Source organism: Cariama cristata, unplaced genomic scaffold (assembly GCF_000690535.1).
Source record: "Cariama cristata isolate BGI_N322 unplaced genomic scaffold, ASM69053v1 scaffold10028, whole genome shotgun sequence".
In the NCBI taxonomy this organism is placed as follows: domain Eukaryota; kingdom Metazoa; phylum Chordata; class Aves; order Cariamiformes; family Cariamidae; genus Cariama; species Cariama cristata.
Window position 1 is genome coordinate 72,801 of NW_009631711.1, and position 14,261 is coordinate 87,061.

General features: G+C 43.2%; 1 protein-coding gene across 1 annotated transcript in view; it reads right to left on the reverse strand.

Moving 5' to 3' along the window:
* Nucleotides 1-11,262, reverse strand: part of LOC104166223 (EH domain-binding protein 1-like) — an 82,060-nt gene extending 70,798 nt beyond the window's left edge. The window contains exon 1 of the mRNA XM_009706082.1: nucleotides 11,211-11,262. Within this exon, the coding sequence (XP_009704384.1) occupies nucleotides 11,211-11,262 (52 nt within the window). The remainder of the gene's footprint in view (nucleotides 1-11,210) is intronic.
* Nucleotides 11,263-14,261: the final 2,999 nt, after the last annotated feature.

The following is a 14,261-nucleotide window of genomic DNA, read 5'->3' on the forward strand; positions in this document are numbered from 1 at the left end:
GACAGGGGGCAGCCACGGGCAAGTCTGCGTGCATTACTACACAAATCACCGGTAAGCAAAAGCCACTGAGATGAAATCATTTTTAAGATAGTAAAGACTATAGGCGTAAGTCCAACTGTAACTCCTGTACAGGATTTTAACTTTGCCACGAATGCGTGGCACAAGCTCACGCGAGCTCAGCCAAAGTTGGTCGAGAAACTTGTTATTACCAAGCAGCTGTTTAAACCCTCAAACCTTTGCTCTCAAAGGAGCAGACGTAAAGAAGTCTGGGCTTGAGCTGCTGCTGACACACGGCAGGTGAGGCCGGCCGTCGGGAAAGGCGCTGCACGTGCGGCAGAGAAGCGGAGCCCTTCGCCTCCCGCGAGCTGCGTGCTGCTCAGCCGCATCCTTCACCGCGCGCTGTCCACCTCCGACACCAACTCCCCTGCTCCGCTTCGGCCGGACAGCATTCCCCCTGGCTCGCGTTTATTTTTCTCCCTGCTTTTAAAGAGTTCATTGTATAACTGTATAGTATTTCTGTAGAGTTAGCTTCAAAACGAAGTAGAAATACAGATAATTTACCTAATGCTAGAAGGGGAGAAACAGCAGAGGATAAAGTCAGTTCCTAAATTTTTAGCTGAAACCGGAGTAAGAGACACCTATTACGTGAGACCTCCTCCTTCCAGGGGGAGGACAGGGGCGTGGACTTGATACCCACAACTTTATTTACTGCTCAGCAACTCATAACTCCACGTTTTTCCAAGGGACTCACAGGTGTTTTCAGGTTTTTGGTTTTGTTTGTAAATAATAGGCAACACCTGTTATAAAAATCTATATTTAAGTTCGCCTACCAGTACCTGGCACTTCAGCTCTATTCTGCCTGGCAGGAAATCTCCGTTTTTATGGAGCAAACCTGCTCTACGCAGAAGTATCCCATGAGAGGTGTAATTATTTGGAGGTTCGGTAGCACAGGAGAGATGCCCAGTTAGTGTCCCCTGACACAAGACACTATTTGGCAGAAAATAGACGTTTTTTAAAAAGAGGGTAAACTAGTTACTTATTTATTGTTGGTTTCAGATGTAAAAAGCCTTTTTGTCGCCTACAGCTTCTTTTCACTTTCCATTCTAGGCTCTAAATTTCCTTAGTCTCTCTTGGTATGTAACTTCAAGATGGAGACCCAGAATCTTTGACGTTAAAAAGGTGGGTTTGAAACAACACCTCAAGCTTAGCAGTGAATAATTAACTTGAGTTCAATATAATATTAAGAACAGTCGTTGAAAGGTCTATAGCTCGGTACATCAGGCTGTGCCTACCTGCAAGCCTTGTCCTGAAAAAACAAATGCCGTGCACGAAGACACACATGATACAGACCCCAGAATTAACTCCGGATTATTTCAACAGACTTGCAAACATAAACACATTATTCAACTCCTTTGTAACCTCCAACAAGGAAGCAAGTTTGAGGTAACACTCATTCAAGAAGGAACAAGGTCAAAAGATTCACTTCTACAGCGACCTTACAGACTTTCATTCACCTTTCCAGAAAATACTGTATTTTAAGACAGCGTATAACATCATCTAGACTTAATCATCTAGCGTAGATAAAACCTGTTTAAATGGGTTTTGTAAAATACCAGTGTGTCATCGACCCACTGTTATTATCCGAGGGTAACTTCCATAGAGTGAATGCACAATATTAAATGACACAAAATTTGCGAGGCTCATGACACACAGAAGCTTTTAACGGTGTCAAGCGAAGACGTCATGACTCTTATGTTATATTGTCTCCGTACTGAAAGTCGGACCTTAACTTGAAAACCACAGAATGAATGGACATCTGCTCTGTAATGCCTGACCGCTGCGTGCCGAGCAGCGATGCTCGCAGAGCGACCATTCTCCTTGCCAGAACCAGAGCCCTTGGGCCAAATTATTTATCATATTGGTAATGTCTTAGGTTTAGGCTAAGAGGCCACTTCAGAAAAACCCAGTATGATGTTACTCGAAGTGAACCTCTCAGTTATCACTGGAGCACCAATGTATCTCCATTATTAAATTCATGACTGTGCTTTTTTAATTCCTTTCCCTCTTGCTCACAACTTCACCTTAAGCACGTGCCAAAACCACCGAAATACAAAACACCAAGAGGATATAACACAGTTGGAAAAGTCCCCCAAACTACACAGAAATTGCGGGACCTGCTGGTGCTCCTTCCTCTCTCTCTCACTGTCTGGAGGAGATGCTGGAAGCCCCCCCAAACTCCTACAGCTCCGCGGCTGGGATACCAATCCCAACCTTCACTCTGCAACAGTTGGCTCTTCAACAAAGTGTCTCCACATAAACGTACAGTTCTCTTGTCTGTGCCACTTTATTACTGTTTTGTTTTTTTTACCCAAACCTGCAGCTCACTGTCAGGGACAAAAAACCCTGTGAGAGCACTTTCCCACGCAAATCTACTCCAGGCGGTTGTCTTGGAGCAGCGCGGTTCGCAAGCGATGGGTCCTGTGTGCAGCACTCCCCCCTACAGAGCAAAGGAAGGGAAAAAAAATAATATTGGATCTACGGATCTAGCCAATGCCGCACTGCTGACACGCGATTTGAATGACGTATGCGGGAAGACGCAGGGGGCAAAGGGCAGGTATATAACTAGGGTAAAAGGGAGGTAGCTGAAAATTAAGATCTGTGTGAAGCTGGAATAGGGGCATGCTCATGCATGTAAGACATCTCGGCTGTCACACCCTGTGCACACACAAAAGTGAGAATAGTCTAGGGTGCAGGTGCAGTTATTTATTTTTTTATATATATATTTTATAAACAACGTAATCTACATTTTAAGAGCAAGAACAAATGCAAAGCATTCCAAAATGCAGCTCTGCAATAAACACAAACCTGAGCTTTTTAAAAGTCCATCCATCCCTCCAAATTAGTTTCAATCAGAGTAACAGCTAAATGGATTTCTTCTAACTTTGCACTTAAAGTAAAATTCACCTCAAGGCTGACAAGCATAAAAAACTTCAGTCGAATGGGTGATTTTTTTTTTTTTAAAGCCGCAATAGCCTGAAAACAGGGGCTTGTAATGAAGCTGCCCCGTCAACCATAGCCACGCTGTCACTAGAGCAACACAATCGTATTGCCTGTGCAAAGCAGCAATGCATTTCACATTTTCTTCACCGTGTATTATCTGTTAGCTGAGTTTGTCACAGAGATACGTGGCAGTTCCCTGCAGGACTTATGAAAACATGGCAAGGCGTACAAGAATCCATCTAGGTCTGCTTCAGCACAGGTTTGTCTTCCTATATTTTGGCAAACAACTTAAACACCCCTCCCTTCTCTTACCTTAGGTTTCTGTTAAATACTGTTACTATCAAGCAATAGAAGTAGTCTCAGGCAAACGTCTCAGATCGCCCCGTTGCTATTCACTATTACTAATGCACATTACATGTTCAATTCTCCCTTGCTGCCTCTATGAAAAAGCTCTTGTCAAAAACAGATTTCATTTTTTCTGTGTATGCACAAATTAGTTATGGATGATTAACAAAGCATTCATTCTTTTATTTGCTTTGGCTGAGACTTGATCTATGTTACATTCATTTTATGTTGATTAAATATGAAACACTGTACCGTTGATAAAAAGAGTTGTGTTCAGGGCTGCATATTATACTGACAAAAGATGCATGTTCTTGGGCTAACATTTTCTTAAACGAGTTTTTCCAGATTTTTAATTGTGAAAAACTTGATACACCTTTCTTTTTTTTTTTTTTCCTTCTTACCAATTACTGGGCAGTAAGAGCTTTACGTCCCAAAACAATCTGCTGCAGTCTTAACAAACAGTAATAATTATTGCATATTTAACATAATAAAAAGGAATTTTCAAATTCTGCCCCACAATTTCTTTAAACATAACTTGCATTATAAAACTTATCCAAAGAAAGATTGCAAAACTAATTAGGATAGGCAGCAAATTGTAATTACAGGATTCTTCTCCTATTACATGAAAAATATAATTAAAATGAAGATGTATTGGAGAAGCCTTATGGAAACTTAACAGCCAGTTGCAACCGAGAGTTTGGCCCTGATGGAGTACTACCGACTCCAGCTATCCCAGGATAACACGTGTGTAAATGCTCGTCTATGAGGCCCATAAATCCTCCATGTCCATTAAACACAGTCATATAGCAACACCAAAAAGGATGCACTTCAGTTCACTTTTAAGTGCAAGCGTAACTTCAAGCATATGATCTCCTTGTAATTAATTCAAGTTAGAGAAAGCCATACGATTAAGCGCCTTGTTAAATCTGGGAACAAATTATTAGCCCTTATAAACCAGAAGATTCCATCTCGGGGCTTACAGCACATGAAAACAAACGCATGTGCACGCACACACACGTGCAGAGTATTACGCGCACTTTTGCAAGAAGGGATTTATTTTTAGTGTCGCTATATACCAGTAAGGGCAGCTCTCACGCAGGTGAGGAGGAGGTCTGGCCACAATGACTTCTAAGCCACAAGTCTCATCCAGGCAACGCAGTTTCATTCTTTTCTAAACTTCCAACAAAGATCGATGGCATCGCACCTTAATAAAACCTCCGCTAACATCTCTGGGTCACAACAGTAAGTCTATTCCGTGTCTTTCTTAAACATCACCAAAACCAAAGTGTGAACTTGGGGTCTTCATCTGACTAACTTACCCAACGTAAGGCCAGAAACAGCCCAAACCAAGGGAAACTTGAAGCAAGCTGGGTTTAGAAAGGACGGCGAGTGCTCCACATCGCCGAAGGTGACTCCTTGGGGTGCCCCTGAAATACCACAGCGCTGGATGAGAGGACAAGATGGAAAGCTTGTTTTGGTCCAGCAGGCTGCCGCATGGTCTCTGCTCCCCATGGAGGGAGGCGGTTGTCAGCTGGCAGCCCTTCGAGGCACCCACGACTGGAGGATGCCGGCAGGAGGACAGGAACGGGCCCACGAAGGCAGCCAGGTCTATGCGGAGCAGCCCTGCTGTGGTCCCGGGTGTGAGGTCCCGCAGGGCACGAGAGGCACGAGGGCTCCCAGAAACACCCGTTTCTCCTCATCGCCCTCGTCCAGCACAGAGGCACAAGACAACAACTCGTGTCTGAGGCGGCAGCCCATCAGACAGCGTCTGACTCCCAGCTCACCTCCTACCTGCATCCCGCTTCTCCAGCCACACGCTCCTGCCTTCCACCAGCCCCGGCACTTCGCTGGCTCTCCGTTCACAACCCAGCTCCTCTCACTAAACCAGCACAAAACTCATCCAGAAGAAGAGCCCACAATGTTTTCGGCTGGGTCAGGGAGACAAACGAGCTCTCCAAAGGCCAGGTGAGCACCAGCGTCGGGGCAGGGAAGGGGCTGCAGGACGAAGCGGGGAGCAGAGCGGAGGGAGCAAGAAACCCCTCGGTTTGACAGCAGCAAACTGAGAATGGCTCAGTCATCCCACGCGGTTGCATTTTCAGGCGGTGTTTTACAGAAATATAACCTTCCTGTTCCAGTCCGAGTGAATTCAGCTCACCATCCTTACAGACAAGGGATGGTTGAAATGAAACAAAGATTTTTTTTATTTTTTTTTTAAGGATGCCCCCCCAAAAGATTTATTTTTTTTTTCTCCTTTGCTTCAGGTCACATAAGAACACACAAAAGGACAAAGCAATAAATGCTCACGTGCACTTTTGTGTCTTTATTTCCACTCTCTGGAATGAGGCCAGAGACATCTAAGTAGCGCACTCTGTTCTCTCCCACTCCCTCAGAAGTCAGGGACTCTTTCTCCTCGGCAGCCAATTTCCTCCTCCTCCTCCTCCTCCTCCGTCTGGGCCCAAGCTTCAGCTCCTACAAAACAATGTTCCCCTGTCTCTCTCCAGGGCCCATTCTCCAGGCCTCCACCGCAGGCTCTCCGAGCCCTCCCAAACCTCGGAGCCTTTCTGTTTTCAGACCCAGGATGAAAACCTGTTCCCTCTGCTCCAGTTGAGGAAAATTCCACTCCCTCCCCATTTTGCATCTGAACTCCGCCGCACTCATTGTCGGAAGGTTCAGCCACCCCACGGCCCTAAGGGGCTGCCCCTCCGGAGGTTATTAGTACGTTATTCGCCCTACTCAAATATACCTGTCACAATCGTATAGCTGACTCCAAAAACACAGAAACATTTCTTGGCCCAGAGTATCCCTAATCTAAGCCTGAAACTTGAAATTGGCCATTGGCAAGTCAAAAAGCAAGTATGTCACACGTTATACAGCTTCCCATTCATTTAGAGTAGCTACGTAGAGTATTATTAGACTTGCACAAATTGTAATTCCCCAAAATAAGTGTGACAAAGTAAGTATCAGTTTCAAGTAATCAGTTTCTATACGTTCTTTTAAAAGACGTTTTTCTCCACATTCCAGCTACATCAGGAACTTTACAGGCACAAGGACTCTCAACATGTTTAAAGCTCCCCTAGAAACAAGTTCGCATGTGTACAAAAAGCAAAGGTGTTGCTGACGGTTTATTTATTTACATATCGTGTTGCCATCTAAAACAAATACAAGAATAAATTAATAAATAGAGAGTATCTCTAACGAAAATATTTTCTTCTCTACTTCTTGGCTGTGAAGTTAACCTAACTTCTGGAACTGAAAAAAAAAAAAACCCCTCAGTGTTAATCAACTCAATATTGGATCCATCCACACTTTAAAACATTCCACAATAAAAGCAAATAGAAAAAAAACTCAAACAAACAAAACAGAAACCCCAAAACATGAGCAGACTTAATCTCATAATTATCGTTAGGCACAAACCCTTACGAGATGTCTGCACTAGACAATTATCAGAAAGCAGCGCTCCAGTCCGGGCAGTTAGCAATAGCACTCCTGCGACATTACGGACAGCCTGATGTTTCGGCAAAACTAGAGCAGGGAAAAAATGAAACTAAAAGGCATATTGTACATGTGACCTACAGGACTTGGATTATTACCTCTAAGCTTATTAAGAGTAAAAGCTGTCAGTCGGACCACCCTACCGCCAGGGAGGAAATCTAAGATTACTCAGCAGTAAAAGACATAAAAAGCAGACATGTATTCTCCGATCGGGCGAAGGCAGAGAGTGAACCACAGACCTGCTTCAGCTATCCAGAGCGGTAATTGGCTCACAAGAGCGACTACCACGTTAAGGCATTATCATTATCTAGCTCACATAACTGGAAATTCACGCTCTGTTCTTTAAATTGGCTTAACCAGCAGCATCTGCAGCACTTTAATTAATTACAGCAATTGGCGTACCTTAAAAGTAGATGCACAGATCTGAAATGATAATGCCCTGCAAGTAATAATTGTAAGCCAGCATTAATCCAGATCTATCCTAAACAGAACCAAGGGTACACTGTTGTGCTTCAATCCACAGGAAAAAAAAAGCTTCAATGTAGTAATTATTATTGTCCGTCCAGGTTCACCAGCAAACACTACAGTTCTACGTGACACTTTACATTCAATTAGCTCGGGAACGCAGGAGCTCACAACGTGCACAACAAAAATCTGTTCGGGTTTGATGCTCTCAAATCAAAATTCGGTCAGGCACATAAACTTGTGTTTCCCTCAAAAGATAAACTCAAAGTTAAAATCATAACAGAGACTCATTACCACTCTTTATTTTTAGTGCACTCCTTATAAAGAAACATAGAACCCAGATATCACAGCAAGCTCAGAACAAAGTTTTCTTCTTGACAGCCATTAGCTTCGCTTCAGTAAAAAAATCCACAGGCACTGTACACAAACGTGGCTTGTTTTTTTTTTTTTTCTGGTATCTGCAGCTCTAAAATACAGTAGAATTACTTTTTGAAAAATTGGAGACAAGAAGTTAGAAAACCCTTTTGTTCTTTTTACATACAGCAATTCAAAATCTTTACTTAGAAGAAAATAATTTTTAGAAGCTTGACAGTGAAATCCATGTGCACGCTCCGGACACATTTAAAAGCTGTTCTGTAACAGACTTCTTCGTACCATTTTCCAGCCAGAACGTAAAACAACACAAAATAACTATCAAGCTTTGTTGTGACTTGCTTCTGCACAAATTCTGGTTTAAAGTCAGATTTTACATGCTGCAAAACGGGACGCAAGAATCTTAATCAAGTGTCTCATATGTAACGGCAGTTTAAACAAGCAAACACTTAAATAGCTCAGTGGTACTAAGTTGATCAAACCTGATCCTCAAATTCACACGCAATTCAGAGGCCAAAATATCTGGTATGAAGGCTATTACCAAACCAAATTTGAACTCCCCGTTTCTCAAACACCAGTGTTATCTTTCATTGCAGTCTGAAAGAATGAAACTTAACTTTCTTGATTCTAGCAAACACGTAGTAGTTTTGAGCATACTTTTAACCAAAAAACCCCACAGCCATAAACCCGACTAAGGGATGACCGGTTTTAAGTCGCAAAAAACGTTAACCCTCTAACACAAATAGATGCTACAAGCACAAAATATGCCTTTGTGTAATTTTGCCCAACACCCATTTTCTGAAAGCACGCCTGCTTTCCGCGTAACGTACAGAACCACCGAGGAGGCAGAACATCAGCAGGGCAGCGAGCGCAAGCCCGAACAGCTAAAATACCAGGGCTGATGCGGCAGCAAAAAACAGAAATAGCAATCCGATGTAGCAACACAGACATGCAAAAGGCAGCCAGAGGAGGAAAATACCTTTCCTAAAGCAGCAAAACTCCGGTGACGGTGCTTACATACTCTGTGCCTAGTGTGTTTGGGCTGGGCGGGCGGCGGTGAAGCTTCACTAGTATGTGCAATTTTAAGACGTGAATATCTGTGCTCAGATGTACTCTGATAACACGTTTATCGAGGGTGCACAGAAAACAACTGCGTGCACAAATAAACAGCTGCACACTCAATGTAATCACGTTCCTCTCCTGAGTATCCACTTACAAATATTAATCTAGAAACTACGTGTGCTACGGAGGCACCAGCCTCCAAGGAAAAAAGGCCACAGTGCTGGAAAAACATAAAATAATAATTCTTATCTAACGCTGATACTTATTCCACACAGTCACTCATTTCTGATGGAGAGGGATCACGAGTGCACAATGCAAGTTATTCGTTGACTAAATACCATCACGAAACGCTACGATATAAAGGTTGGAAGGATTAACACAAAAGGTCCCTCTCCAAGACAAATGTCTCCTTCATAGTTCAGTTCACAGCCATCATGACTGCTCAGTCAGGCCTACCATCCCCGAACGCCGGGTATATACCTGCAAACCAAACACGCCAAAGACTTTCAAAATCTCTTGTTGATACTGGCATATTTTGAGAGGAGATTTTAATTACCACCACGCTGAAAGAGACTTTTTAAACACGGGAAGACCACCAAATAGTTTCCGCTTCAAATCACAGCGCCTCCTGAAACAACTTCAACAGAGGAATTATGAATTTGCCAGGCTGGCAGGGTTTACACGCCGCTTCCTCCCTTCTCCTCCTTCCGTCGTGCACCTTTCCCAAGCAGAAAAACGTGAGACATGCAACAAAACACCCTATTTTTAAGTATTTCATATTTGCAAAAGCCTTACGCAATTTAACTGCACGTTTAGAGAGAGGTCACTTTTAAAAATAAACACGGAGAAATGAATTGATTAGCACGCACTAAAACATGTTGGGGTTTGCTGTAACAATAAAATTACACGGTGATTTTCAAACAAGCCATAAGTACTGGGGAGGGGGGAAGTGCAATTCATATTTCTAAATATATCTTCGGATTTAAATATTCTTCTCAAACAATTACGCTGTTTCACACGTTCCTACGTTTCAGAAACCATCTGGGCTGTGTTTATCTTCTCCTAATTCCATTTTCTAAGGTACTGGATCTTTCACTTTCAGTAACAGACTACAGTATGAAATACTCACATTTCTCAAGGAGAAAGGGCTGAATTTTAGTGCAGAGTATTTTATCCCTACTGGGACGGTAATTTTTCTGCTCCCTCTACTGGCATACTTTAAAAGCAAGGAAAGAAAAACCTGAAGGGCGTTCCAGCTTGTAAAACATAACGAAAAAATATTTTTTGTAACCTCAAAATAATTGTTCGCACAACTTGGCAAAACATTAATCGCAAATCCTGGGGATTTTTAAGCCATCAGCAAATTTCTGCCAGATTTCTTCGCTGTAAAAATTAACCGAGCACCTCGATATAAACATCTGGACCGCTCTGTGTTAGAATTACTTTCAAGCAGTCCCATCACCTGCCACTGCTCAGATCAAAACAGATCACTCCCCAAAACACACTACGTGGCTAGCAAAAGACCCTAAGAGCGATCTGTGGAATATAACTCCGCTCGATTACCACGGGTACACAGAAACCAGCAAAAACATCCTGAGCTTAATGAGTTGCTACTTAAATGCTAGCCAGTGCTCTGTGAACCATTTTATATTAAAATTGGATAGTTCTAAACATCACACATACAAGAAGTATTGTTTGACACAGTGCCATTTTGATGATAAATTGCAATCTACAGCTCAAATAATTCTACCCAGGGATTAACATTTCAGAAGCTGAGCCAGAGATTATGTGTGTGGATCTTGAATTTCATCATCTCCCTTCGGCACAATAGCTTATTCTTCCTTTTTTCATCTATTCTCTCATGAAGGGTCAGGAAAGCTTAGCCTTGCTGTTTCATTCATTTCATCTCTACATTAACCAGATACCTTGCAGTCTTTAGTTCTTACGTGTTATTCCATTACCAGCACTACGGCTACACCGCGCTGTGCTGCGGCTAATGAGGTATGTACCAAATCAAAGGGTGCCATCAAGTGGCTGTAGCACACTACCAGCATTATGCAAAGTTCTCCTTCTGCGAGGGGTTTCACCAGGACACGCTACACAGGGCGCATTAAACTCTGCCATCGTTTAAAGCTTTCGGGAAAATCCAGGTGCTGAGAGACGGTGGTCCCACACGATTTCATTTCCTTCCTTGTAAATTCCAAGGCGCAGCCTAAGAGGAGATGTCCCCGGGGGCCAGGAGGCTCCAGGATGGCTTCGGCCGTTGCGTGCTCGGCTACTCACCGCTGTGCACCGGAGGACAAGAACTGCCTCAATAACCGCTGAAAAGCCTCCCAACTAGCAATAGGACAAGAAGGGTGCTGCAGGGCGGGGGGTTCACAGAAGAAGGGGAGAACAAATACAATTACTCGCACCACCACACCCAGTTCCAAATCAAACCGAGTTCCAGATGACTTGTTAATCTACACTCATACTGAACTTGAAGACGATGCGAGAGCTCTTCCCTGCAACAATAGTGATGAGCATCTTCCGCATTACTCAGCGACGTGAAGTAACGACGACTTGATAGATAGTTCTTTGGCACAAGAGTTCAATATGCACCAAACAATTGGCTTTTCCAGATGAAATACTTCATAGCCAAAACCCATTTCCTATTTAACCCTTTTCTTCTAATCAATAATCCACCAGCTCCAAACCACAGCCCATTATTCCAACTCACCTTTGCCTGGTAGGTAAAAACCACCCAGCTAAAACCAAAAAAAAACCACTTTCCAGTGCACGGAGCCAGATTTTTCCAATGAAAAAGAATGGTGCCTTTCTAAGAGCTGTGGCAACTTTACTACCGTAGGAAAAAAGTTTTGCACGTGCCATGGGACACAGAAGAGTTTTGCTTGGTGGCGATGAGATGAGGCTGAAGATTACCCAGTTGTGCCTCACCAGATCACGGCCATCCACACCATGACTTCCAGAAACTCAGCTGTTACTTAAAATAACACCTTCGAGCTTGCACTTGCAAAGAAAATATCAAGAAAACGTGATTCAAATGGAATTGGTGAAAGTAGACACAATTCTCTTCATTTCTGAAAGGGTTCGGCTCTAAAGTATAAAAAGCTGAACAGCCATGAGCACTCCAGCACAACCGCTGACTCCTCAAGGATGTAACTTCAACTACTTTTTTCCTGTGGTAGTGACAAAGAAGTGTCCACACTCAAAAAAATACTCAAGGCAAATGAGGTCCAAATCCTTCTGAGACTGTTCGCATCTGCCCAAACCCAGCAGCAACATTCCCACATGTGGTCTGTCTACACAACCTGCCACCAGCTCAGGCAACCGCTCATAATTTGGGGTGCCTACCGCGGCCGCTCTGAGGAAGCGCGCAGTTACGACGCACCCTTGTGAAGACCAATAATGAATGTCGACCAACTGCAAAGCAACACTCGTGCGTGGTGGACCAAAGACAACCGGCATTTGTAATGCAGACAGAAGTCAGCCCTTAACATTCCCCACGTTCTCACCCATAGCCGACTGCGCGCTTCCCCACGTTCCCCTTACACGTGCTCACTTTAGCGGGTCAGCCAAATTCCCGATCCTGCAATACAGACCCCTCACAGGAAACCTGTACACAAACTTCCAAGGATCAAATTGGGGTGGGGGGAATAAATTCAGAAATTACCAAGAACCAAACTGAAGAGACGCTAAGCTACTTCCCAAAGTATTGCACAGCAAGTGAGAGTTACAGAAATTGAAGCAAGAGAGGAAGAGCTTGGCTCCCGTGAAGCAGCAGAGGGCTGCTTCATCCGAAGAGGAGACCGCAGGGGAAGGAGGCTGAGGTGGTGATGGAGTAGGCTGCATTAAAGCCAGAACTATTTCACCAAGTCTAGGTGAAACGCCCAAATTGTTCCACAGATCTTAAATATCCCTTGAGATAATACCTTTCCTCAACAACATCTATACTAGTTATTTATGCAGTCTATGTAATACCTTAAATCCTTCCTAATAAATGAGTTTCTTTGGTTATAATATATAATTAAAGTTATATAATATGAATTAAAACTAATTATGGGGCATTTATACAGATGATTCATGGAACAACAAGCACATAAACTTTATACTAATTCTTTGCTGACAGATTTTTAGGGTTATTTTCCAAATATTCCATTTTGCCCTTTCATTGACAAACAGGCAAAATGCCCCCTAACTCATCACACTCCTGTGGCTACTCCTGGCACCCGGTGCCTCCACCACTGAGGGTTTGGGCACTTACGGGAGCTACCTCTGCGCGAGCGGTTCCCTCGCTCTTGTTCCGCCTGGGCCCAGCAACAGCTCCTTCTCCCTGCTCCCGCTTTCCCTGCAACCCCACTCCCTCGGTCTCACCTTTTGGCTGCAGACGACGATTCCTACGCAGCAACGTTAGCCATGCCTTGCATCCTGCGCTTCTCCTTCTCAGGGAAAGATACGTTTGTTTTGGGTTTTGGTTTTTGGTTTTTTTTTTTTTTCTTTTTCTTTTATGCAATGCTCTGGGTAATCACAAAAAGAAAAAAAAAAGAGAATACCAGGAGAGTAGGGTTGGTAAAAAAAAAACAACATGGGTAGGGAAGAGAGGTGAAAAGGTATAAGGTTTTATCAGAGAGCGATTTTGACAGCAGTTGATTTCTATGTTCTTTCTATATTCTTTTCTGAATTTGTTTAGCACTTAAACGTGGAAAGCACTAACAAATCTCTCATTCCAAAAAACTTCTCACTCTTCATCAGGAAAAATGCAAATATAATTCATTTCCATGTCAGGGATCTACTTAAGAGAGATAATTCTTCACGTAATTTTCAACATCACTTCTGATTTGGTAAATACTGTACGTGTTCTTTGATTTTTCTGCTGTGCCTTCCCACGACTGAGGACTGTTTCACAGATTTGTTTTGCTTTAGGGAGCAAAGCTTCAGATAGCTTCCCACATCTTATCCCTTGCTGAGCAAAGTGCTCTTATGTTATAAATCATTAAAACTACGTGCAAAAACTGAGAGTCTTTGAAGAAAATCTCTGAAAACTAGTAAGTGTTGTTATTTTTAGGAGGCAAAGACCCAGCAGTTTCCTATTTCAGGCTGTGCAACCCAGGGTATTAAACCAAACTTATAGAGCCTGGTGTCCATCGCGCCCAGCCTGCCATCCTGCCACCCCGCTACACTTCCAGTAAGGACGGTCCGGTTTGTTCTCAGTTCAGGTCTACAGAAAACACACCAGAAGCAGAAATACTACTATTTAACAGCACAACGTAACACACAACTGCATCATCTTCAGACTTTAATTTAATCACGTGTGGCATATTATTACATTTTCTTTTTTCAGGCCGCTGGAAAATGTAAGAAACGTTGCTCAAGTATAGACCCCTGTGCTCAAATAGCAGTCTTGGAGCTCAGGGTTGCAACACCGTATGGGTTACAAATTTGGCAGAAATTCAGTTTATTCTTATATGCATGCTAGTAGATGGAACCACTGACAATACTGAACAGCTGTAAGATGGCACTTTATT